The sequence below is a fragment of the Triticum urartu genome, chromosome 7A (assembly GCF_056163025.1).
Source record: "Triticum urartu cultivar PI428250 chromosome 7A, HENAU_Tu73, whole genome shotgun sequence".
In the NCBI taxonomy this organism is placed as follows: Eukaryota; Viridiplantae; Streptophyta; class Magnoliopsida; order Poales; family Poaceae; genus Triticum; species Triticum urartu.
Genome location: NC_141879.1, coordinates 240244121 through 240269121, shown reverse-complemented (window position 1 = coordinate 240269121; position 25001 = coordinate 240244121). Strand labels below are relative to the sequence as shown.

At 51.1% G+C, this 25001-nt stretch overlaps 2 protein-coding genes across 2 annotated transcripts; one reads left to right on the top strand and one right to left on the bottom strand.

Moving 5' to 3' along the window:
* Positions 1 to 1453: 1453 nt before the first annotated feature.
* On the top strand, positions 1454 to 10076 carry LOC147959167 (uncharacterized). Its single transcript, XM_087535860.1, has one exon. It carries the CDS (start codon positions 9530 to 9532, stop codon positions 10073 to 10075), a length of 546 nt encoding a protein of 181 aa, XP_087391986.1. The 5' UTR covers positions 1454 to 9529; the 3' UTR covers position 10076.
* An 8502-nt stretch (positions 10077 to 18578) lies between these two features.
* Positions 18579 to 24934, bottom strand: LOC125527461 (uncharacterized). Its single transcript, XM_087538038.1, has 7 exons — positions 22246 to 24934; positions 21795 to 22153; positions 21639 to 21712; positions 21151 to 21545; positions 20518 to 20632; positions 20149 to 20436; positions 18579 to 20070 (listed from the first exon to the last, which is right to left on the bottom strand). Exons 1-7 carry the CDS (start codon positions 23239 to 23241, stop codon positions 19889 to 19891), a joined length of 2409 nt encoding a protein of 802 aa, XP_087394164.1. The 5' UTR covers positions 23242 to 24934; the 3' UTR covers positions 18579 to 19888.
* Positions 24935 to 25001: the final 67 nt, after the last annotated feature.

The window sequence follows — 25001 nt, the reverse complement described above, 5'->3', positions numbered from 1 at the left end:
TAACCTCCACATATGCAGTCTTGATTCAAAATCTCTTGGATGAAACGCTCTACGCTTAGAGATCTGTGACACCCTTGGGGAAATATGTGATGATTCCCAGGAAAGTCTAGTCAGCGTGCTATCTCTACAAAAGAGCAGATGAAGAAGAGTACAAAGGTGTTCTATATCGTTGGATCAGTTAACATCTGCTCCTACGTTAGTACTCCCGCCGTTTCGAAATAGTTGTCGTGGTTTTAGTTGAAATTTGAACTAAATCACGACAAGTACTCCCTCCGTCCCAAAATTCTTGTCTTAGATTTGTCTAGATACAGATTCATCTGTATCTAGATAAACCTAAGACAAGAATTTTGGGACGGTGGGAGTATCCTTCAGGTACCAGCAATGTTACAACACTGGTTTTACCATAGATATTTAAGTGGAATAGTGACTTGCATAGCACGTGTTAACATGATATGCAGAGAGTTTCTACTCAAACAATTACACTCTGGATTCTAGACCACTGTAATTTGCACAAAGAGATTGATTATATGCATTACATCCTAACAAAAAGTTGAACTTCAAAGAATGCACCCTACAATCTTGAGAATTCAGAACTGTTGGAAATCAGCAAACCAACACCATTAGTTTCTGGAGAAGTAGATTAAGCTATATATTTATGGATATAAGTAAGTAAATTAATATGTCACTTGTCAGACCATCCTATCAATGCAAACTATGTTGTATCTGTTGGTTCATCATATTCAAATGAGTCGACTACGGGGCCGACGAGTTTCTGAAGACTAGTGTTGTGAACTGAATTTCTTTCCTACAAAACTAAACTAAACATAAAGGAAGCTCTCTTAATATTTGCAACTATAGTTTTGTGAACTTGGATTTAGGGAGGTACGGAAAGTTCACTAATATTATTGATGAAAGCATGCAAGTACGCCACATCCGACAAGTACATCAAGCATCCAGAAGGGACTCGGTATCAAGCATCCAGAAGGGCATCTGGATCACACTGTAATCTAATCGAGTTTATACTCGGTTGTGCTAGAACTTGCTTCCTCAAGTGGGGAACCTTGCAAGTGTTACCTCTTTTATGCTTCAATATCTCTCGCATGCATGCTTCTAGAGTAAGGATATCCGATTGCTTCTCTCAGCCAGGTACACCTTCACAACAATATTAGCCGGTCGACCGGGCGACATCTTATGAAAGAGAGATTGTATGATAAATTGCGGAGGCCAAGCTTATGAGGGTGTAGCGCCCAAGATGCGATTCTATCCCAATCACATGATGAACTCTTGATCGCGGCACAATCACATTTCGAGCGCATAGCAAGGTGGATATCATTACAATATACCATGTACTGAATAGATGAGAATACAAGATACAGGCTTACACTCACCACATGGTACAACATGAATACAACAGTTCATCAATACATAGCAATCATCATACAGAAGAGCAGGATCCGACTATGGATGAAATCAAACGAAAAAGAAGAACAATATCCACCCTGGTAATCCTAGGTCTCCCGACCCGGAACCTATCCCTTGATAGAAGAAGAAGAAGAAGAAGAACTCCAAAAGCAATCAATCATCGCACTCGTGTCATGTCATCGCATTACATGTACTTGCAACTGTTGTTGTAGTAATCTGTGAGCCACGGGGACTCAGCAATCCCATTACCATGGGTATCGAGACTAACAAAGCTTAAAGGGTATGAAAATGATAAGTGGTGAGGTTGCAGCAAGCGGCTAAGCATTGTATGGTGGCTAAATTACGAGTACAATAGTAAGATGAGAAACTACGCCAACGGTCGCACTAGTAATGATCAGTGATCCTGAACTACTTACGTTCAAGCATAACTCAACTGTGTTCTCTTCTCGAACTCACTCGAAAAGAGACAGTCACGGTTACGCACGCGGTTGGTGTATTTTAGTTGAGTTTATTTCAAGTCCACTACAACCGGATATTAACAAATTCCCATCTATCACATAACCGTGGGCACGGCTCTCGAAAATTAAAACCTTGCAGGGGTGTCCCAACTTAGCCCATGACAAGCTCACGATCCGCGGAGACAATCCTCCATCGTGGGACCCTCCGATCAAACTCGGAATCCCGGTGCACAAGACATTTCGATAATGGTAAAACAAGTCCAGCAAGACCACCCGGTGCGTCGATACCCCGATAGGAGCCGCGCGTATCTCGTTCTCAGGACAACACTGTCTATGCGAAGTGGACGGTAGCCAAAATACCATCGAGTTGCCCCGTGGTGGCACCGCCGACTGCTAGGTAGGTGGACCAACACTCATGAGGAGCACTGGCCCGGGGGGTTGATTAAGAGACCTCGGGTGCTGGCGGGTCCCTATGCAAGTTTTAGTTGTTATTACGCAAAAGGTAAAACCAATGTTGGGCCTTGCTGGAAGAGTTTTATTCAAAGTGAACTGTCAAGAGGAGCCCATAAACCCTCACCGTGTTAGGGACGCAAAATCAAGGAACATAACATCGGTATGACGGAAACTAGGGCGGCAAGAGTGGAACAAAACACCAGGCAAAAGGCCAAGCCTTCCACCCTTTACCAAGTATATAGATGCATTAATTAAATAAGACATATTGTGATATCCCATGATATCCATGTCCCAACATGGAACAACCTACAACTGCACCTGCAACTAGCAAAGCTATAGGAGGGGCTGAGCAGAGCGGTAACATAGCCAAACAACGGTTTGCTAGGATGGTGAAAAAGGTTATAGGCTGTCATGGCAATTTGGGAGGCTTGATAAACAAGCGGTAGGTAACGCGACGTAGCGATAGCATCGAGACCACTAGCATAGCAAAGATAGTAGTGAGATCCAAGGTGACGGTCATCTTGTCTGAAATCCCGCTAGGAAGAAGACCGAATCCATGAAGTAGACGAACCAACGTAGTCGAACGGATCCTCACAATCGCAACGTAACCGGAACTATCAAGGAGAAGGGCAACCGGAAAGAAGCAAACATCATGGTAAACAACCATCACATAAACATGGCATGATGCACAACCAAGTATGATGCATGTCCGGTTTAATGAGTCATGGCATGGCAAAGTGCAACAAACAATACTACAAATTAAGTGGAGCTCAATATGCAACGAGTTGCATATTGACGAAACACCACATTCGAATTATTTAGTTCGCTCTCGTTTATGTACCCAATAATATTAAATGTTTTTAAACATGGCAAGAGATGAAGCATAATAAAACTACCTATCTAGGCAAGTTTAAATGGGTCCGGAACAACAAACAACAAGTCTGGAAAAACCTTATATGCATATTTTGGATTTGGTACTGTTCTGCCCTAAATCATATTTTAGAGTTATTAAACATGCAAAGTAAGTGCACCATGTTAATGTAGACATTTTCCACCCCATTTACATATAAATATTATTAAATTCGGAGCTACGGTTATTTAGTTATGAAATAAATCATATTAGCATGTCATTATGCAAATTAAATGCAAACAACATGTTAAACATTTTAAACATGAATGGAAGTGGCATATTATGAAACTAGATGAAATTCTAAGCATTTTACATATTTAAAACATTTTAATCCGATGCACGGTTCGTGAGATATTAAATGCATGAAGTATGAGGGTTTTTCTGCAAATCTGTAATTCTCTAGATAATAGGAAATTCGCAGCACGCCAAAAAAACAGCAACAGGCCGAATCTGCAGGCTAGCCCAACAGTGCGCAGGGGGGCGCTGGATCTGATGCTCACCATGGGCTTGGCCCGGGTTGTGGAAGAGGCAGACCGGAAGGGCGAAGGGAGCTGGGCCCTGCCGTGCGGCTGGAAAGGAGGTTGACCCGCTCGGGCGGGTTGACGATGCGGTCAATGCGTGCGCGGTTGGACGAAACGAGCAAGGAGGCATGGGCTCGGTCAATGGGGCAGGTTGAATCGAGTGGGACTTGGCGCTGCGGTCTATGCTAGAAGCAGAGGAACGACGCGACGATGAGGGCGGCGCGCCGGCGCTCGATGCGGTCAATGGGGAAAACGGGAGCTCTGTTGCGTCTCCCTCGTGCTCGATGCAGAAGCAGAGGAAGAAGGCGCGGCGGCGCAGAAGCTTGGCGGACTGAGGCGAGCGGCACTGGGCGTCAGGAGGTGCGGGGAAGGCCGAGACGGTCCTGATCTGGGAGGACCCGAGGCGGACGAGCGGTTCCCGGTGGTGGCTTGAGCATCGGGCAGCCATGGAGCTCCATGTGCCCATGTGTTCCCTGTGAGAGAGAGGAAACAGGGAGATGAGAGGGAGAGAGAGAAAACAAAGGTAAGGGAGAAGAAACAAGGGCATGGGGTGAAGGGGCCGACCTGGAGCTGCTGCTGCGGTGGCGCTCGACAACGGCGGAAGGGCGGCTGCGCTCCGGTGGCTTGGACGTCGGTGGTGTGACGACGGGCGAGGACCAGGACGGATCGGGGAGGAGACAAGGAGGGCATAGGCGGTTGCCTCGATCCCATCTGGATCGAGCGCTGAGCGACTGCGCGCTGCCCTGCTGCTTGGGTGGCCGACGGAGGCGACAGGAGGAGGATTTTGGAGAGAGCTGGCGCCTTCGGGATTGGGTGGAGGAAGAAAACGAGAAGGGGGATCCCGAGGTGGATGGAGACCGAGTGGCGGCTGGTAGGGGAATCGGGTTAGGGAGGCTAGGTTTCCACATATGGAGGAGGAGCTGCTTAAATACGGAAGGGGGTAAAGGGAGGGGGTTTTAGGTGTCGATTGGACTGTTCGATCGAGATCGGACAGTTCAGGACGAAGGGTAGTGTATGTGGGCTAGGTGGGCTGTAGGGGTCCACAAAGTGGGAAGAGATGGAAGGAGGGTAGCCCGACAACAGTTTTCGGATGCGCCCTAAGGGGTCTGACAAAAGGCCACAGAGATAAGGGGATTTGATGGGCTCACAGAAGAGAGAGAAGAGAGCGGTCCAGTTGATCTAAGAGGAGGTCAACAGAGACAAGGAAGAAGCGACAACTAAAAGCGGATGCAAGTTTTGAAAACAATGACGGCAATAGAGTGCCGATGCAATGCGAATGATGCGATGATGAATGCAACAAACAAATAAAACACATGGCGACAACGAAACAACTGGAAGGCTTCTGGAGCGTCGGTGTCGGGTCGTCACAGAGGGGTGCCCAGCGGATGAAAGACCCAAATATTCCTTATTCTATAAGCATGCATGGAGAGGTATTGAAGCAGAAATGTGGAAATCTTTACAAGGTTTTCCACATGACGAAGCAAGTTCTATCGTGACTTGGTATACCCCTGATTATAAATTATAGTGTGATCCAGATATTGTAGTTGGTGACATCAAGCCCTTTCGGATTCTTGGTGTACTTGTGGGGTGTGGCGTGCTTTTTCTAGAGCGATGGCTCGAGGCGACCTGACTTTGAATTAAGAAAGACATCAACCAGCCAGGAATTCAACGAGCCACAACATTCAAACATAGAAAGAAAAGGAACACGGCGATGCAACCCCAAACGGCTTATAAACAGAGGTGAAGAAAAGCTAAGTAGCTACAAAAAGATAAGAAAAGGACTACAACTTGATGGCCTAGTAGAAGTCTTGAGGGGAGCCGTGCCGTCAGAAAGGACCCCGCCTTAGAATGCTCCCTGTTGGCAAAGAGAAGATGAGGTGCTAGACGCCTCCACCTCTGAAGGGGACCCCTATCCTCTCACCTGGATCGAAGGGCACCGCACTATTGGCAAGGTGGAGCTACACCCTCAAGAGAAAGCACAGGCACGAAACCTGCACATAGGAGAGAGACATGGTGAATGCAACGACTGCAAGAAGCAAACTTTTGAGGACACAACCCACTGCCCACGTCATGGAGCATGCCAAAGACTCTAGGTTTAGAACAGGAGTGCCCCAAGAAGACACGACAAAGAAAACACATTGACTATGATGAGATCTTTTCTCCGGTTGTGAAGATGACATCCATTAGAGTAATCCTTGGCAAGGCAACAAGTTTCAACTTGGAGTTGAGCAAATGGATGTGAAGACGACATTCCTTCATTGTGAATTCAAGGAAGAAATCTACATGGAGCAGACTAAGGGTTTCTTGTGGAAGGCAAAGATGACTATGTGTGCAAGCTGAAAAAAAGTCTTTATGACCTAAAACAAGCAAAGACAATGGTAGATGAAGTTTGAAACTGTCATAGGGGAGCAAGGCTACAAGATGTGTAGCTTGGACCATTTAAACTGTCATAGGGAGCAAAGCTACAAGAAGTGTATCTCAGACCATTTTGTGTTTATTTAGGGGTTCTCGGGCGATGATTTATCATATTGTTGCTCTATGTTGATGATATCCTAATTGTTGGCAAAAATATCCCTAGTATTGCTAAGTTGAAGGAGTTGAGCAAACATTTTGCTATGAAAGACTTAGGTACAACAAACAACATTCTCATGATGAGAATTGGGAGAGTCAGAAATTCCAGCAAGGTGTACTTATCTCAAGTGAAGTATATCGAGAAGGCACTTCTCAAGTTCAGGATGGACAATGCAAAAGTTCTGAGTTGTCCATTAGCAGCTCATTTCAAGTTGAGCACCAAGCAGTGTCCTTCCACTAACGAGAATAAAAAGGAAATGTAGAATGTTCCTTATGCTTCAACGGTTGGGAGTTTGATGTATGCTATGGTGTGCACAAGGCCTAACATTTGCTCATGCGGTTAGTACTGTGAGTAGATTTATGTCTAATCAAGGAAGACCTCATTGGGAAGTTGTGAAGTCGATTTTGAGATTTCTGCGGGGAAACACTAATATGAATCTTTGCTTTGGTGGTAGTGAGCTTAAGTTGTTTGCCTTTTTAGATAATGACATGGATAAAGATGTTGACAGAAGGAACTTCAGATTACTTGGTTACCTATGCAGCGAGAGTGTGTCATGGAAAATCCGGTTGTAAATGTGTGTGGTATTGAATAGAACTGAAGCAAACTCATTGCAGTAACAAAGGCGAGCAAAGAGTTATTGTGGCTGAAACGATTGGCTTATGAGCTTGGCGTGCCGTCGTAGCTAGCATGCATTCCCCACCGTCGCAGCCGAGGCCACCCCGCGATTGCATCGTGCAATGTACCATGTTCCCCGCCGTTGTAGCACCAGGCAGCCGCATTTCCAACACACAACAGTGACCGCCATCATAGCATCCCGACCGCCGTGGTGCACTCCGGTAGCTGCCGTCGTATGACCATGGCTGCCACGATTCCAACGTGCGGTGACTGCCATCGTAGCACCCCCGTCGCCGCGGTTCCAGCAAACCGAGGTGTCGGTCGTAGCTTGCCGTCGTGCCGGTTGCAGCATCGGGAGACTTTGGTTCCAGCTTGCTACCGTGCTAGTTCTAGTACCAGGCATGTCCGGCCGCATCATGTCGTTGTGCTGGTTCCAGCACCAGGCCATCACGGTAGCAGCTTCGCCATTGGCCAATTCCAGCATGATGTGGCGTTAGTTCCGACATATCGCAATGCTTGTTCCAGCATGCTAAAACGTCGGTTCCTGCATTGTCGGGTACCCATTCTAGCACATCAGGCACCGGTTCCAGCATGTCGGATATCCCTGTTCCCAGCATTCTTCGGCGCTGGTTCTAGCAAGTTGGGCACGGGCTTGCAGTTTTTGGTGCAGGTTGCCAAGCACCGCGTGCCACCGGTTCCAGCACCAGGCAGCAACATTTCCAACACACAGTGACCGCCATCATAACACCCCGACAGGCATGGTGCACTCCGGTAGCCGTCGTCGTATGGCCCTAGCCGTAACGATTCCAACGCGCGTTGACTGCCATCATAGCACCCCCGTTGTCGCGGTTCCAACAAATCGTGGTGTCAGTCGTAGCTTGCCGTCGTGTCGGTTGCAGCATCAGGAGACTTTGGTTCCAGCATGCCACCGTGTTGGTTCCAGCACCGAGCATCTCCGTCCGCAACATGACATTGTGCTGGTTCCAGCACCATGCCATCACGGTAGCAACTTCGCCGTTGGCCGATTCTAGCATGATGTGGCGTTAGTTCCAACTTGTCGTGACGCCCGTTTCCAGCATGCTGAAATACCGGTTCCAGCATTGTCGGGCGCCCATTCTAGCACATCAGGCACCAGTTCCAACATGTGGGACATTCTCCAGCATTGGTTCCAGCAAGTTGGACATGAGGTTGCAGTTTTCAGTGCAGGCAGCCGAAGCAACACATACCACCTGTTCCAGCACGTCGGGTACCCCCACCCCCCGTTCCAGAATTCACCGATGCCGATTCTAGTGGGAAACGGGTTTACAGCTTCCGGTGCAGGTTCACGTTGGGCACTAGGGGCGTGTTTGATTGCCGTAGCCAACAGTAGCTGCATTGCATAGCCTTCTCAACTCAGCCTGGCTATGCAAATGCAGCCTCAAATGCACCATCTACATGTTGTTTGGTTGCCCGCATGCCCTCTTGCCTGCATGGGCAGAACCACACTGCCTGGTGTTTGGATGTCTGTTGTTAGTGGACAAACCCAAGGCATGGTGTTTGGTTGTATGCAACGCCTGGTGTGTGGCAACCTCACACTTCGGCACAACCATGTAGCACACATCATAAGCAGAGCAGAGTATAAACAGAGGATCAACTACTTAAGGGCATATTGCAGATAAGCAGTACCACACTTCATAACGGTTCTACGCATAAACCATAAACATAAACAGTTCAAAGCGGACTCGATAGTACTTAGGGAGGCCCCGACCCTACTCCTTGGCGGCGAAGGCTTCGTCGTGCTTCCCGCACTTGTTGACGACCTCAATGCAATCGTCGTCAAAGATGATGACCTTGAGGGTGTCGGGAGTGAGGAGCTTGAACGTCACCATGTAGCCGATCTTGATGTGATGAACGGCTGCGTAGGTGGCCCAACCCTGATCCAGGGTCACCCTGCCGTTCATCAGCTTCACCGTCACTTTCCAGGAGCAGCTGGTGTTGTTTTTGAGCTTGAACTCCGTCGGCACCGTGACGAAGTGCTTGGTGAAGTCTAGGGGCATGGGGATTCACTCAAGCTTCGGTGCAAGGATGACCTTGCAGAAGTGAGTCGGGCCATCCTCCTGATGGTAGTGGCCATAGTTGCAGCGCTTGTTACTAGGGGGCTCCTCCATGCCCTCGTGGTCGCCACCCCCAGGCATCTTCAAGTCTTCCTCGGTGGTGGGCGGCAGCACAACCTCGTCGGGCATTGGGTGAAGGGGCTTCTTGCCCTTGTTGTCAATGGCCGGGAGCACCTCATTGCTCTCCTCGATCTGCACACAATTCATGGAGTTGGGCACAACACAAAGTTCATGGCTTATTGAAGAGCATGTTGTTAAAACAGCATGACTGCCACTCTTCTCCTTCTCTCCATCGCCCCTATATTTACTCACCCTGCCCAACACTACTTACCCACCCCCTCTCTTCTCTCACTGTCAACCTTCCTCCTCCCCAGCGCCATGAGCTCTAACTCCAGCTCCAACGCCAACCCCTTCCCTTGGGGTATTAGCTGGAGGGCCTTCTTCCTTGGGTGGTCGGCTGGTGACCACACAAGTTCGAGAACACCATGGAAGTGTGCTCGAACTTCGGCTCCATGCCTAACATGCAGAAGGAATCTAATGCAGTGCTCATGACGGCCACTGTAGAAGAGCTGAAGACGCTGATTCCTGACCTAGCAAAGGGCGCGATGGCAGTTGACATTATTCGTTGGGCCATGAAACAGGCCGTCTCCGACGACGCTAAACAGAGGAAGAAGTGGTGCAAGTACAAGAACTATTGGGCTCCTAATGACTGCCGTGCCGCAGTGTACTGGGAGACGGCTATCGCGCCGCCGGCGGTCATCGGTGGGGAGCCTAAGGAGGAGGAAGAAGCGATGCAGATGCCAGCGAGGGCGCCGGAGCCAGGCCGTCGTACCTGGCAGATCGACCTCGACTCCGCCGAGGACGACGACGACGACCCACCGGCCCGCACGACGATGAAGAAGAAGATGAAGGCCAATGGCTCAACCACCGCTCCGCACGCCGGTGACGGCCGCCGCGGTGAGCCGGTGTCCGTTGTGTACCCCCAATCCCCCTTCTGCATCCGCATCTACCTCTATTCCGATCTTGCATGAACTAGTTTGAAGTACTATGAACTCGTATGAACTGGTATGAACTACCCCTATGCTTATCTACCTCTATTCCCCATACCCCTCCGCCGTGGATCGAATCTATCGCCGAATCGAACGGGAAAAAGTTCTACATGTCGAACAGATAGAAGTGCTTACCGCCATTGCAGTGGGCCAACTGATGATCCGCTTGCCGGTGATGGAGTCCGGTGGTCTTCTTGCTCTGCTCCGATCCGCCGCCGCCGGTGAGAGTTGGGAGAGTGGGGAGAGGGAGCGGTAAGGGGCGGTGAGGCTAATATCTGCCGGCGCTTCGAGAAGCAACGCGGCTTCTCGAGTTTGGTCGCGCGCGTGCAGCTGCCGCCGCCCACGTGCACCGCTCGGGCCTAGCCCTAGAGAAACTGTCGATTCATGCGTTCCTAGGGAGCCAGGCCTAGGAGTGCTTTAAGGTTCGTACCATGCGGGCCGAACAGTGAAAGCAGGCAACCAATCGGCCCGTTTCTGTCCCGCGAGCCAGGCCAGGCCTCATGCAGGCTACCAAACACGTCCTAGGTTGTAGCTTCTCTCCCCGCCGGTGGTAGCTCGCCGTGCGGGCGGTCGCAGCGTCGTGCACCACCAGTCGCAACTCTCCCAATGCGGTTGGTTACTGCACCCCGTCAGGTCGTGGTGTTGGCATTTGTTGCTCGTAGCACCACCCCGGATGCAGTTCAGGACACCGCCTCTTGCCATCGCCGCCACAACTGTGATGGGGAGGAGCTGGCAGGAGCACTTGAACTCGGCTTGCAGTATCCCTCTAAATACCTTGCAACGGGGACGAGTGCCTCCCGCGCCAGGCGGCACGTGATGAAGCTACGTACCTAGGGTAGGGGCATGGACCTGTCCAAACTGACCTACCCAAGGACATCTCCAGAAGAAATCATCTTTCAATCGACTTGGACGTGTTCCACTCGACAGACTCGAAGATACTCGACCAAGAAGCAACCACTCGACCAAGACTAAGCCACTCGACAGTCAGGAGACCTAAAGGCACTCCGCATGCTAACGGTCGGTTATTAAGTAGCTTTTTTATGGTCATCATAGCACTTTATTACTAGCGTTACCAGTAACGCCCTGCCTTAATGTATGTTGAACCCTTTGTAACGTGGGCTGGCTGGGGTCCTGGCGCACTCTATATAAGCCACCCCCTCCTCCGAGACAAGGGTTCGCACCTCTGTAATTCATACACGCATAATCCAGTCGACCGCCTCCGGGCTCCGAGACGTAGGGCTATTACTTCCTCCGAGAAGGGCCTGAACTCATAAACCTTGCGTGCTTACAACTTCTCCATAGCTAAGATCTTGCCTCTCCATACTTACCCCCCTACACTACTGTCAGACTTAGAACCACGACAGTTGGCGCCCACCATGGGGCAGGTGTTTTAGCGTTTTGTTGGAGGAGTTGCAATCTTTTCCGACCCGAATCATCATGGTTTTCGGCGGAGTTTTGGTGGAGGGCCGCGAGATCCGTCTCGGCGCGCTCACGTTCATCGCCGACGACTCCGCTTGGCTTCAGGAGGCTCCGCTCGACGTGGACGCACTCCATGTCCGCGGGGCAACGCACTTTAGCGCGTGCGTCCGCGACGTTCTCCTGCGGCAACCGTCGACCCCCTACCGGTCGGCTCCTGTGTTGTCCTCCCTCCCTGTTTCCCGCCGACGCAAGCGCTTCGGTCGATCGAGACTTCAGCGGTGGGTGAGACACGCGGTGGCAGGCCAGTCGGCCACCCCTCAAGTCGCGGCAATCGAGCCCGACGAATCCCTCTACGTCATGTTCGACCTGTCGACTGGCTCCGCAGAGATCACATCCGAGTGCGATAGCAGCGATCCGGCGGTAGAGGTTCTGATGGTCGATGGACCGCCCAGTCCTCCCGGTTTTCCCCGCACCGACGGAGGCGCGGGTGGAGGCGACCCGTCGCGTCCCCATGAGGAATATCTTCCCGAGCCTCTCACGTTGCTGCAGAGAGAAGAACTTCGCCACCGGAACATGGATGCACTGCACACTCCTATCGTTGGAGAAACCCCGAGGCTCGTGCCTTGGAGGACGCGCGCCTGGCAAACTTGGTCGAGCGCACTCGACTGGAGAACCTCCAGCGAGCACTAGACGAGCGTGCGCGACAACGGGTTCCCAAATCCAGTCGACGTCAGCTCTTCCCGCCCCCGCAGGTATATCGAACTCCGATTCAGAATTTAGCAGCTGCAGCCCATATAGCAGAGTCGATTTAGCCTTCCCAGTCGGAGGCTGGCAGAGGCTTGCTGCAGATCAGAGCGTTACTCCGGGCAGCAGGAGACCAGAATTCCGCTGTTTCTCAGTCACGGAACAGGATTCACAGCAGATCCGTTGCCGCGGACACAGTCCAGTCGATTCATCGCCCAAGATCGCCCCCGAGGCGTGAGGGACGTGGGGACCGGCGTAATCAGTATGGGAACCGTGAGCAATATGATCACCGATTCGATCATGATGATCGACGTCGAGTACCCACCCCTCTCTCGAGGAGCGGGTCGTATGCGCCTCGACAACAGGATGACAGGCGCCCTCATAGTGTTGGGCGAAGGATTCCAGTCGACTCCATGGAGCCAGGCTTTGATGCGAGATCCATTCTCGTTCAAGGTTTGGTCGACAGGAACAGAGCTCACTGGGAAGGTCACGACAGAGATGCTCCTGCCAGCAGCAGAGCACATGTTTCGGGGCCAGAGTGCTTTAGTAGAGCCATCAGGGCCGCTGTGATTCCTCCCAACTTCAGGTTGGCGACTGGAGTCAGCAAGTTCACTGGCGAGTCCAAGCCCGATACTTGGCTTGAAGACTACCGAGTGGCCGTCCAGATTGGCGGCGGCAATGATGAAGTGGCCATGAAGCACCTGCCTCTCATGTTGGAGGGCTTGGCCAGAGCATGGCTGAACCAGTTAGCACCCAACAGCATTTACACTTGGGAAGATCTCGCCCGAGTGTTTGTCACCACATTTGAAGGAACATGCAAGCGACCGGCAGGGCTGACGGAACTGCGGTCTTGCGTGCAGAAGCCGAATGAAACCTTGAGGGATTACATCCAAAGATGGATCACGTTGCATCACACGGTAGAGAATGTGCCTGACCACCAAGCAGTCTGTGCCTTCAAAGAAGGCGTCAAGTACAGAGAACTGAATCTGAAATTCGGTCGGACCGGAGATATGTCTCTGAACCGGATGATGGAGATTGCCACCAAGTACGCTAATGGTGAAGATGAGGATCGACTCAGGAGTGGCAAGCTCAAATCAGTCGCCCAAGAAACCGGAGGAAATCCCAATCGGAAACAGAAGCGGAAAGCCGAGCCAGCTGCTCCTGGGGAAGCCTTAGCTGTAACCCAAGGAAAGTTTAAAGGGAAACCTAAAGGACCCTGGAACCCCAAGAAAGTTAAAGACCAGGACGGAAATGATGTGTTGGATTTGCCATGTCTCGTCCACACCAAGAAAGATGAAGAGGGTAATTTCATTTACCCGAAACATACCACTCGACAGTGTCGACTCTTGATCCAGCAGTTCCAGGGCAAGCAGCCCAAAGATAAGGAAAAGGAGTCGGACAAAGTTGAAGACAAGGAAGATAGTGACGACGGATACCCTCAGGTCAATTCCACTCTGATGATTTTTGCTGATGTTGAAAGCAAAAGTCGACTGAAAGTTATCAACCGAGAGGTGAATATGGTCGCTCCGGCGACACCCAGTTATCTGAAGTGGTCTCAGACTGCCATAACATTCGACCGGTCCAATCACCCAACGCACATTGCCACCCCTGGGAGGCAAGCTTTGGTGGTCGACCCAGTTGTTGAAGGCACTCGACTGACCAAAGTCTTGATGGATGGCGGCAGTGGTTTGAACATACTATATGCTGAGACATTGAAGGGGATGGGCATTCCGATGTCCAGACCCAGTGCCAGAAACATGAGTTTCCATGGAGTCATTCCTGGGAAGAAGGCTGAATCACTCAGCCAGATTGCTCTTGATGTGGTTTTCGGTGATTCCAAGAATTACCGCAAAGAAAAGTTGACATTTGAAGTTGTAGACTTCCAGAGTGCCTACCACGCTATTTTGGGCAGGCCGGCTTATGCATGCTTCATGCCCCGACCATGTTATGTGTATCTCAAATTGAAGATGCCTGGCCCCAAAGGTGTGATCACTATTACGGGCAATCGGAAGAAAGCGGAAGAATGTTTTAAGAAAGGTTCGAAGATCGCCGATGCTCAGATGGCAGTGGTGGGGTTGCAAGAATACTAGAAGACTGCAGACCCGAGTGATTTGTTGCGAGCCAAGAAGCCCGCTACAGAATCAGCTTTTCAGTCGACTGGCGATACGAAGGCAGCTCACATCCACCCGACCGACCCCAGCGCTGCTCCAACTCATATCTCAACAACACTCGACTCCAAATAGGAAGAAGCGCTCATTCAGTTCCTCCGTGAGAACTGGGACATTTTCGCATGGAAGCCTTTTGACATGCCAGATGTTCCCAGGGAGCTGGCTGAGCACCGCCTAAGAGTCGACTCAAAAGTAAAACCTGTCAAGGAACATCTCCGACGGTCCGCCGTCCAGAAGAGAAAGGCCATTGGCGAGGAGGTGGCTCGGCTCTTAGCAGCGGAGTTCATCCGAGAAATCTACCACTCCGAGTGGCTCGCCAACGTTGTTATGGTCCCCAAGAAGGACAAGTCACTTCGCATGTGCATTGACTTTAAACATATCAATCGGGCCTGCCCGAAAGATCATTTTCCTCTCCCCCGCATCGACCAGATAGTTGACTCGACTGCGGGATGTGAGCAACTGTCTTTCTTAGACGCCTATTCCGGGTACCATCAGATCCGTCTGTATGGACCTGACGAGATCAAAACAGCTTTCATCACTCCGTTCGGGTGCTTCTGTTATGTTACCATGCCGTTCGGCCTCAAGAATGCCGGAGCCACATTCATGAGGATGATTCAGAAGTGTTTGCTCACTCAAATCAGTCGGAATGTGGAAGCATACATGGATGATATTGTGGTCAAGTCACGGAAGGGTTCCGACCTGCTGACTGACCTTGCTGAAACCTTTGCCAACCTCGGGAGGTATGATATCAAGCTTAATCCATCAAAGTACACATTCGGAGTTCCTGGCGGAAAATTACTCGGTTTTCTCATTTCCGAACGGGGAATCGACGCCAATCCAGAAAAAGTCGGTACTATACTCCGAATGAAAAGTCCTCTGCGAGTGCACGACATCCAGAAGCTTACTGGTTGCTTGGCCGCCCTAAGTCGATTCATATCTCGTCTCGGTGAAAAGGCATTGCCTCTTTACCGATTGATGAAGAAGTCCGACAAGTTCGAGTGGACTCCTGAAGTTGATGCAGCGTTTGCAGAGCTCAAAGCTCTGCTCTCCACCCAGCCGGTGCTTGCTGCCCCAATCAGCAAGGAGCCTTTGCTGCTTTACATTGCAGCCACAGGACAAGTCGTCAGTACGGTACTTACGGTCGAGCGGGAAGAAGAAGGAAAAACCTTCAAAGTTCAGCGCCCAGTATATTATATTTCTGAAGTCTTGACCCCATCGAAGCAAAGATATCCTCATTATCAGAAGCTTGTATATGGGATTTATATGACCACAAAGAAAGTTGCTCACTACTTCTCCGATCATTCCATTACAGTCGTCAGCGACGCTCCATTGTCAGAGATCCTGCATAACAGGGATGCAACTGGTCGAGTGGCAAAATGGGCGATTGAACTCCTTCCTCTAGATATCAAGTTTGAGTTAAAGAAAGCTATCAAGTCCCAGGCAATCGCAGATTTCGTCGTCGAGTGGATTGAACAGCAACTGCCGACTCAGGTTCACTCGGAGCATTGGACCATGTTCTTCGACGGCTCCAAGATGCTGAATGGTTCCGGTGCCGGAGTGGTGTTGGTCTCCCCCAGAGGAGATAAACTCAGATATGTTCTTCAAATCCACTTTGATTCCTCCAATAACGAGGCAGAATACGAAGCACTTTTATATGGGTTGCGCATGGCCATTTCACTCGGCGTCCGTTGCCTCATGGTCTATGGCGACTCAGATTTGGTGGTTAATCAGGTGATGAAGGAATGGGACGTCAGAAGTCCAGCCATGACTGGTTATTGCAATGCAGTGAGAAAGCCGGAGAAGAAATTCAAGGGGTTAGAGCTTCATCACATACCCCGACTAAAAAATCAAGCAGCTGATGATCTGGCAAAAATAGGTTCCAAAAGAGAAGCCATTCCCAGCAATGTGTTTTTGGAACACATCCACACACCATCAGTTCAGGAGGATCCCTTCACTGAAGAGGCCCCGCAACCAAAAAGTGCCACGGATCCGACTGAAGTTGAAGTTCCAGCTGTGGTCGACCTGATCATGGAAGTCTTGGTCATCACTCCCGTCTGGACAATACCGTACATCGCGTACATCCTAAGGAAAGAACTCCCAGAGGACGAAGAAGAGGCTCGACAGATTGTCCATTGATCCAAGGCCTTTACAATCATAAAGGGAAAAGCGCGACTGGGGTCAGCCAGAAGTGTATTACACCAGAAAGTCATATGATCCTTGATGATATCCACTCGAGGACCTGTGGTCATCATGCGTCCTCTCAGACCATTGTGGCTAAAGCATACCGAGCGGGATTCTACTGGCCAAGAGCCAATGAGATGGCAAAAGAGATAGTCGACAAATGTGAAGGATGTCAGTATTACTCCAATATGTCGCACAAGCCCGCGTCAGCCCTGAAAACCATTCCACTCGTCTAGCCCTTCGCTGTTTGGGGGCTGGACATGGTTGGACCACTGAGAACGGGCAGGAGCGGCTTCACTCATGTGCTGGTAGCAGTCGACAAGTTCACCAAATGGATTGAAGCCAAGCCTATCAAGAATCTTGATGCTTGCACTGCTATCAGTTTCATCAGAGAGTTGATATTCAGATATGGAGTTCCGCACAGCATCATCACTGACAATGGGTCAAACTTCGATTCCGACAAATTCAGGGCCTTTTGCGCCTCTCAGGGCACTCGGGTCGACTATGCTTCGGTCGCTCACCCCCAGTCGAATGGGCAAGCAGAAAGGGAAAACGACCTAATTCTCAAAGGACTGAAACCCCGATTGATGCGCGGTCTCAAGCACGCAGTAGGTGCATGGGTCGACGAGCTTCCATCAGTCCTTTGGGGATTGAGGACAACCCCGAACCGATCGACCAGAAGAACCCCATTCTTTCTGGTCTATGGAGCCGAGGCAGTCTTGCCGAGTGACCTGCTTCACAACGCTCCCCGAGTCAAGCTCTACTCTGAAGATGAAGCAGAACAAGCCCGGCAGGACGCAGTCGACCTCCTGGAAGAAGAAAGAGAAATGGCCATGATCCGATCGACCATCTATCAGCAAGACTTGCGTCGATTCCATGTCAGAAACGTGAAGAGTCGAGCCTTCCAAGAAGGAGACTTAGTCCTCCGAGTGGATCAGCAGAAACCACACAAACTCGCTCCTACTTGGGAAGGCCCCTTCATAGTTACCAGAGTCCTCCACAATGGAGCATACCACCTCTACAATGTCGATCGCCAGATTGATGAGCCGCGAGCCTGGAATGCGGAGCTCCTCCGCCCCTTTTATACTTGAATTCTCACTCGGATGAGATGTAATAAGAAAAAACTCCTGTAGTTTATTTATCAAAGACAAGAGCGTTATAATTTTCCCAGTGATTATTATTGTTTTTGTTTGCGTGAGAAATTCCCCAGTGGGTGGCTTAGCTGCGAATCCGCTTCGCCTAAGTTTGTAAAAATAATTTCCTACCGAGTGGCGAGCCAGCCTCCCACTCGGGGGCTTAGCTGCGAATCCGTTTCGCCTAAGTATTTAAAAAATCCTACCGAGTGGAGAGCAACCCTCCCACTCGGGGGCTTAGCTGCGAATCCGTTTCGCCTAAGTATTTAAAAAATCCTACCGAGTGGAGAGCAACCCTCCCACTCGGGGGCTTAGCTGCAGTCCAGTACTCGCCTAAGTTCTCTCACTTAGAGACTTAGCTGCAGTCCGGCACTCGCCTAAGTTTGAAAAAATCCTACCGAGTGGAGAGCAACCCTCCCACTCGGGGGCTTAGTTGCAGTCCAGTACTCGCCTAAGTTCTCTCACTTAGAGAGTTAGCTGCAGTTCGGCACTCGCCTAAGTTTGAAAAAATCCTACCGAGTGGAGAGCAATCCTCTCACTCGGGGCTTAGCTGCAGTCCAGTACTCGCCTAAGTTCTCTCACTTGGAGACTTAGCTGCAGTCTGGCACTCGCCTAAGTTTGAAAAAATCCTACCGAGTGGAGAGCAACCCTCTCACTCGGGGGCTTAGCTGCAGTCCAGTACTCGCCTAAGTTCTCTCACTTAGAGACTTAGCTGCAGTCCGGCACTCGCCTAAGTTTGAAAAAATCCTACCGAGTGGAGAGAAATCCTCCCACTCGGGGGCTTAGCTGCAGTCCAGTACTCGTCTAAGTTCTCTCACTTGGAGACTTAGCTGCAGTCCGGCACTCGCCTAAGTATTTAAAAATCCTACCGAGTGGAGAGCAATCCTCCCACTCGGGGGCTTAGCTGCAGACCAGTACTCGCCTAAGTTCTCTCACTTGAAGACTTAGCTGCAGTCAGGCACTCGCCTAAGTTTGAAAAAATCCTACCGAGTGGAGAGCAGTCCTCCCACTCGGGGGCTTAGCCGCAGTCCAGTACTCGCCTAAGTTCTCCCACTTGAGGACTTAGCTGCAGTCAGGCACTCACCTAAGTTTGAAAAAAATCCTACCGAGTGGAGAGCAGCCCTCCCACTCGGGGGCTTAGCTGCAGTCCAGTACTCGCCTAAGTTCTCTCACTTGAGGACTTAGCTGTAGTCAGGCACTCGCCTAAGTTTGAAAAAATCCTATCGAGTGGAGAGCAGTCCTCCCATTCGGGGGCTTAGCTGCAGTCCAGTACTTGCCTAAGTTCTCTCACTTGAGGACTTAGCTGCAGTCAGGCACTCACTTAAGTACAAAACACATCCCACTCTGCAGTAACAAGGTGCAGGTCGACGGCCACCTCCTCCTTGGAGAGCTTCGCCACAAATACAACGTGCACTTCATCCTTCTCTGCAGTAACAAGGTGCAGGTCGACGGCCACCTCCTCCTTGGGGAGCTTCGCCACAAATACAACGTGCACTCCATCCTGCTCCGCAGTAACAAGGTCGATTGCCACCTCCTCCTTGGGGAGCTTCGCCACAAATACAACGAGCGCTCCATCGCCGATCCGCAAGGACGACGAGGGGCAGGTCGATTGCTACCTTCTCCTTCGGAGCTACGCCACAAATACAAAAAAGTTGTCTCGAATGAAGAACTATTTCCACTCGACAGGGGATTCATAAAGATATTCAACGATAAACCAAGTTCAGATAAATCCTAAAGGTTCCGGACCACAGATCAAAGTGCTCAGGCATTCAGCCCGAAAGAGTTTAACGGTTACAAAAACCACTCGGCATTCCAAGGCAAATTTAAGGTGAGGCAGAAAAGTTTGTTCACTCCGCAGGAGGAGGGCTGGCAGGCTCGACGAACTCATCCAGGTCGACGCCGTCGGCGATCTGAGTGGCTGCAGCGATGAAAGTCTCCATAAAAGTTCGGAAGCCATGCTTCTGGGTGTTGGCGACCTTGATTGCTGCCAGTTTGTCCTGTCGCACCTCCTTGCAGTGGACACGAACCAAAGACAGAGCCACATCAGCACCACACCGAGCAGAAGACTTCTTCCACTCCTGCACTCGGTCAGGGATTTCGTTAAGACGAGTCATCAGGGACTCAAGATCATTTTGGAGCGCGGCCTCTGGTCAAAGTGACGGGTCAATCCGTGACATGGCGACCTTCAGTCGAGCCAAGTAGTCCATGAGACCGTCGATGCGGGATTCCAGTCGGAGCAGATTCATGGCAGTTTCATCTTTCACGGGAGAATTGATTGGATCCAAACCAGGTTCGATACGCCCGGTCTCCTCCTCGAAGTTCTGGCAAAATTCTGCATCACGATCCAAGAATAATTCAATTTACATACGCCGAGTCGACACAAAAAAATCAGTCGAAACAAAATGTGCACCTTCAAGCTTGATGAACAACTTCTTGGCAAGGCTCCTCAGATAGCTCTCCAGATCGTCCCTCCTGCGAGCGATGCCTTCCATCTTCTCGCCCAGGTTGAGGTTCTCCTTCTTCCAGCGCGAGCACTCCTTGTTGGCTTCGTTCAGAGCAGATTTCAGCCTGGTATTCTCTTCTTCCAATTGGCCGACCGAAGCCAGCTTCTGTTCAGCCAGAGCGGTTATGTCGTCAGCTTCCTTGCGAGCAGCAGCCAAATCATGATCCTTCTTCGTCAGAGCTTCTCTCAGTTTTTCTGCGAAGAAACAATGCTTGGTTCAGAAAGAGCGGAAGGGTACTCAAGCCTAAGACAGACCAGTCGACAAACTCGTCTTACCAGTGGCGCCGTCCTTGACTTTTTGTAGTTCTGTCTTGGCCAGCTCCAAGTCAAGGTTCAGTTGGATCTGTTGTCTCTCCAAGTCAGCAAAGCGAGCTCCAAGATCACAAGATTTCTGAAATCAAAGAGGCGAACTTATTTTACAGCAAAAAACCGACAAGGACAATAAGTACTAAGACTACGGTCGACTGCCGCAGTCCACCATAGTCTCGAGGACTACACCCAGTGGGTGCACTTTGTGTGCCCCCACCGGTTCTGATCCCACTCGACCGGCCCGTCAGAGTCGAGTGCAGGGAGTAAAAAAGGGGGGGGAGAAAATAGAACTCAGACCACAGTCGACTGCCAGCAGTCGACCGTGGTCTCGGGGACTACACCCAGTGGGTGCACTTGACGTGCCCCCACTGGTTCTGATCCCACTCGACCAGACCGAGTGGAAGAGACAAACTACAAAGACTACAGTCGACTGCCAGCAGTCCACCGTAGTCTCGGGGACTACACCCAGTGGGTGCACTCAGCGTGCCCCTACTAGTTCAAAAATTCAATCGACACACCCAGTGGGTGTACAGATGCAAAGATTTTCAGAAAGAGTTTTCAGGTAGCATGTCCTAACAGAACAAGCAGCGACCAACTAACCTGAACGTTGCTCTGGAGAGCCGAGCTGGCATCGTAGGCAGCCTGGCTGGCGTCCCGCACCGTCTTCATCTGTTCCATCATAATGCCCGCCTGGCGTATGGCTTCCTTGGCAGCATTCACTTCGTCCTCTGGGACGTGATGGGTCGCAAAAACCGAAGGCGGGTCGACAGGGACCTGAGCAGTCGACGAAGAAGGCAAGGCACTCGACAAGGGCACGACGAAGGTAACAGAACCCCGATTGGCATCACCAGCGTCCTGAACGACTGGCTCCGTCCTCGGCGTCGATTGTGGCACCTCGCTTGCAGGAACTTGCCTATTTCTCCTCGTTAAAGGCCTCTCGGACTCTTCATCATCATCATCATCATCATCATCAGGGAGGTCAATAACGTTAGGGGCTGTTCAAAGTTCAATCGACAAAATCACATCACCCAATGGTACACATTGCAGTTGAATCGATCAAAATAAAGACAGAATGGCAGAAATCATACCCAGATTAGAAGTGACCGCATCCTCCATCACCTCATCATCATCCCTGTAAGCTGAGGTCCCGGAAGTAGCAGCGCTGCCAGTTCCCAAGTCCGTCCGGTTAAAACGAGAAAAACAAGCAGCATAGGGCGTCGAGTGAAGATAAAAAGAGAACTCACGCAGAAGCGACGGGGATGTCAATCTTAATCTTCGGCAACGCCTTCCGAAGCTTCGGCTCTGTGACTTTGGGATTCTTTGGCGCTTTCTCAGTCGGAGTTGGCGAAGAGGTCCGAGGACGCTTTGAAGACTGACCAGCTTGAGCAATCGCCTTTTCACGAGCGCTCCACCGTTCTTGGTCAAGTTTGGACCGCCTCTCCCTGCGAGGAGGCGACTCGACTTCTTCTTCGTCACTCGGGTCGTCGCTTTCTTCGTCCCCTCCACCGTCAGACTCCCACTCACCACTGTCGCCGCCGCTCGCCTCTCCTTCCGGGTCCTGCTCCTGTTCTCCGTTGGGCATTGAATACATTTCAATAATGGCCTGAAAGAATGCAGGGAGAACAAAGTCAGTCGACTCAGCATAGGCAGCCGCGCGAGTGGATTCAGATTACAAACAAAAACTCAGAATCGGACCTTCTCTGGTACATGAGACTGGTCAAATGGAGGAACTCTCCTGGCTCCCCTGGGGTTGTCCTTGTTTCCGGTCATGCCCGACAGCCACTTCTCCAGTGTGTCGTCATCGACCTCCTCCGGGTGAATCCGAGTGGAGTCTTCAAGACCCGAATACATCCACATCGGATGGTCTCGAGCTTGAAGAGGCTGGATGCGCCGCTGAAGGAAGACCTCCAGGAGATCCATGCCAGTGACCCCGTCACGGATAAGCTGGACCACTCGCTCGACCAGCATCCTCACCTGCGCTTTCTCCTCCGGGAGCACCTTCAAAGGGGATGGTTTCCTCACTCGGTCCATGGTAAAGGGAGGGAGGCCAGTCGACTGCCCTGGCATCGACTGGTCTTTACAGTAAAACCAGGTCGACTGCCATCCGCGAACTGAGTCGGGAAGAATCATGGCCGGAAAGGAGCTTTTCCCTCTCATCTGGATACCAAGACCCCCACATATCTGGATCACTTGAGTCCTCTCGTCACTCGGATTAGCCTTTTTCACTGTTTGGGAGCGACAAGTGAAAATATGCTTGAAAAGACCCCAGTGAGGCCGGCAACCCAGGAAATTCTCACATAAAGAAATGAAAGCGGCAAGATAAACAATTGTGTTGGGAGTAAAATGGTGGAGTTGTGCCCCAAAGAAGTTCAGAAATCCTCGAAAGAAAGGGTGAGGAGGCAAGGAAAATCCACGGTCGACGTGGGTGGCAAGAAGAACGCGCTCACCCTCCCAGGGTTGCGGCTCGGATTCCTTCCCCGGAAGCCGCGCCGAGTCATAGGGGATCAGCCCTCCTTCGGCCAGGTCGTCGAGGTCTTCTTGGGTGAGCTTCGAGTGGATCCAGTCACCTTGGATCCAGCCCTTCGGCAGGCCAGTTAGCGAGGAGGATCCGCCCCGACTGGTTGCCTTCCCCTTCGACCTCGCCGTCGCCTTCTTTGCCCGCTCCAGAGCCGCCGTCTTCTCCTTCCCCATCGTCGCCGGCGAGACGCGTACGGAACGGTGGTGCGAGGGCGAGAGCGAGCGCAGCAGAGAAGCGTGAAGAGGAGAAGAGATAATGGGGACGCACTGTTCGGGAGACCCCAGTCCAACGCCTTATATGAGGCCGCTTCCGAGTGGCTGACTGGTAGGCCCGGGCGGTTCTGTCAAATCCCGTAACAATCACGCGCGCGATACGTGGCGAAAAAGGTGGTGTGGGGATCGAGGCGGCTCCGCTCTATCCCATCCGATTACTGCGGCCTCCCCCGTCCCACGCGCTTCCCAAAATTCGGATCCCACGAAATCTGCGGGCAGCGAAACAACTTGTCAGACCAAAGATCTCCTCCGCACCGTCACTCGGAGCCTTTTAAATAAAGAAACTCACTCGACAAAAACCTAAGAATGGATCAAGGCGAATGGAAAGGAAGTCGCTGCCATCGCTCAGGTTCATTGATCCGAAACAAGAAATGCTCACGGCATGAAAAATGAGTCGGAGAAGTGCTCAATCCCTTTCCCACTCAAACCTCGATCCATTCGGGGGCTAATGATGAAGCTATGTACCTAGGGTAGGGGCATGGACCTGTCCAAACTGACCTACCCAAGGACATCTCCAGAAGAAATCATATTTCAATCGACTTGGAGGTGTTCCACTCGACAGACTCGAAGATACTCGACCAAGAAGCAACCACTCGACCAAGACCAAGCCACTCGACAATCAGGAGACCTAAAGGCACTCCGCATGCTAACGGTCGGTTATTAAGTAGCTTTTATGGTCATCATAGCACTTTATTACTAGCGTTACTAGTAACGCCCTGCCTTAATGTACGTTGAACCCTTTGTAACGTGGGCTGGCTAGGGTCCTGGCGCACTCTATATAAGCCACCCCCCTCCACCGAGACAAGGGTTCACACCCCTGTAATTCATACACGCATAATCCAGTCGACCGCCTCCGGACTCCGAGACGTAGGGCTATTACTTCCTCCGAGAAGGGCCTGAACTCATAAACCTTGCGTGCTTACAACTTCTCCATAGCTAAGATCTTGCCTCTCCATACTTACCCCCCTACACTACTGTCAGACTTAGAACCACGACAACACGCGCAGGGGAGATTGACTCCGGGTTGTCGGAGGCCAACTCCGATGAGACGTTGGGGGGAGGGGTTGGAGGGTTGTGGTGTGTGGCGCAGAGCGAGGCAGAGGAGCCATGGAAACACGTTAAGGGATAAGGTAGACTGAGGAGAGCGGGCGGTGTGGTGGGCCCCGACGACGGGAGCGACATGGCGCAGTGCGGAGCGACGGATCAACACGAATACGATGATACACGCCAGACCGACATATGCTATGGCTTGTCGCCCTGCTGGAATCATTAGCCTAGTTATAAATTATCGTAAATAATGCAAACTCTTTAAGAATAGTGGCTTAAAATTACTGGTATTTGGCTGACACATGCAAAGATTTAAGTTAGCTCTTCCATTTAAGTCGTAATTCTAACTGTACTAATCTGAGATCTCATCTCTATATTCTTGCACAACTGAACTTCAAATGAAAATTCTTGGAGGAACGTACCGGAGCAGTGGAATTGACACTTGCATACTTGTCCAGCGACGCTGGGCTTGATTGATCACATGGCGACGGCTAGGCGGCATCCACAGCAGGCGACCCAACTCGCACACTGGCCAGGTACGCCGTGCACCGACGGCACTCCGCAGTATCCAAGACCGGCTGGTCGCGCAGCCTCGATTGGCAAGAAGGCACGCC

Bases quoted from the DNA above. Each gene is read 5' to 3' on its own strand.
- LOC147959167 (XM_087535860.1), top strand. From the start codon at position 9,530: ATGGAAGTGTGCTCGAACTTCGGCTCCATGCCTAACATGCAGAAGGAA.
- LOC125527461 (XM_087538038.1), bottom strand. From the start codon at position 23,241: ATGGGGAAGGAGAAGACGGCGGCTCTGGAGCGGGCAAAGAAGGCGACG. The intron at 21,713-21,794 runs GTGAGTTCTCTT...GGGAACTGGCAG, and splicing joins GACATCCCCGTCGCTTCTGC to CGCTGCTACTTCCGGGACCT. The intron at 20,437-20,517 runs GTAAGACGAGTT...GTTTCTTCGCAG, and splicing joins AGTCAAGGACGGCGCCACTG to AAAAACTGAGAGAAGCTCTG.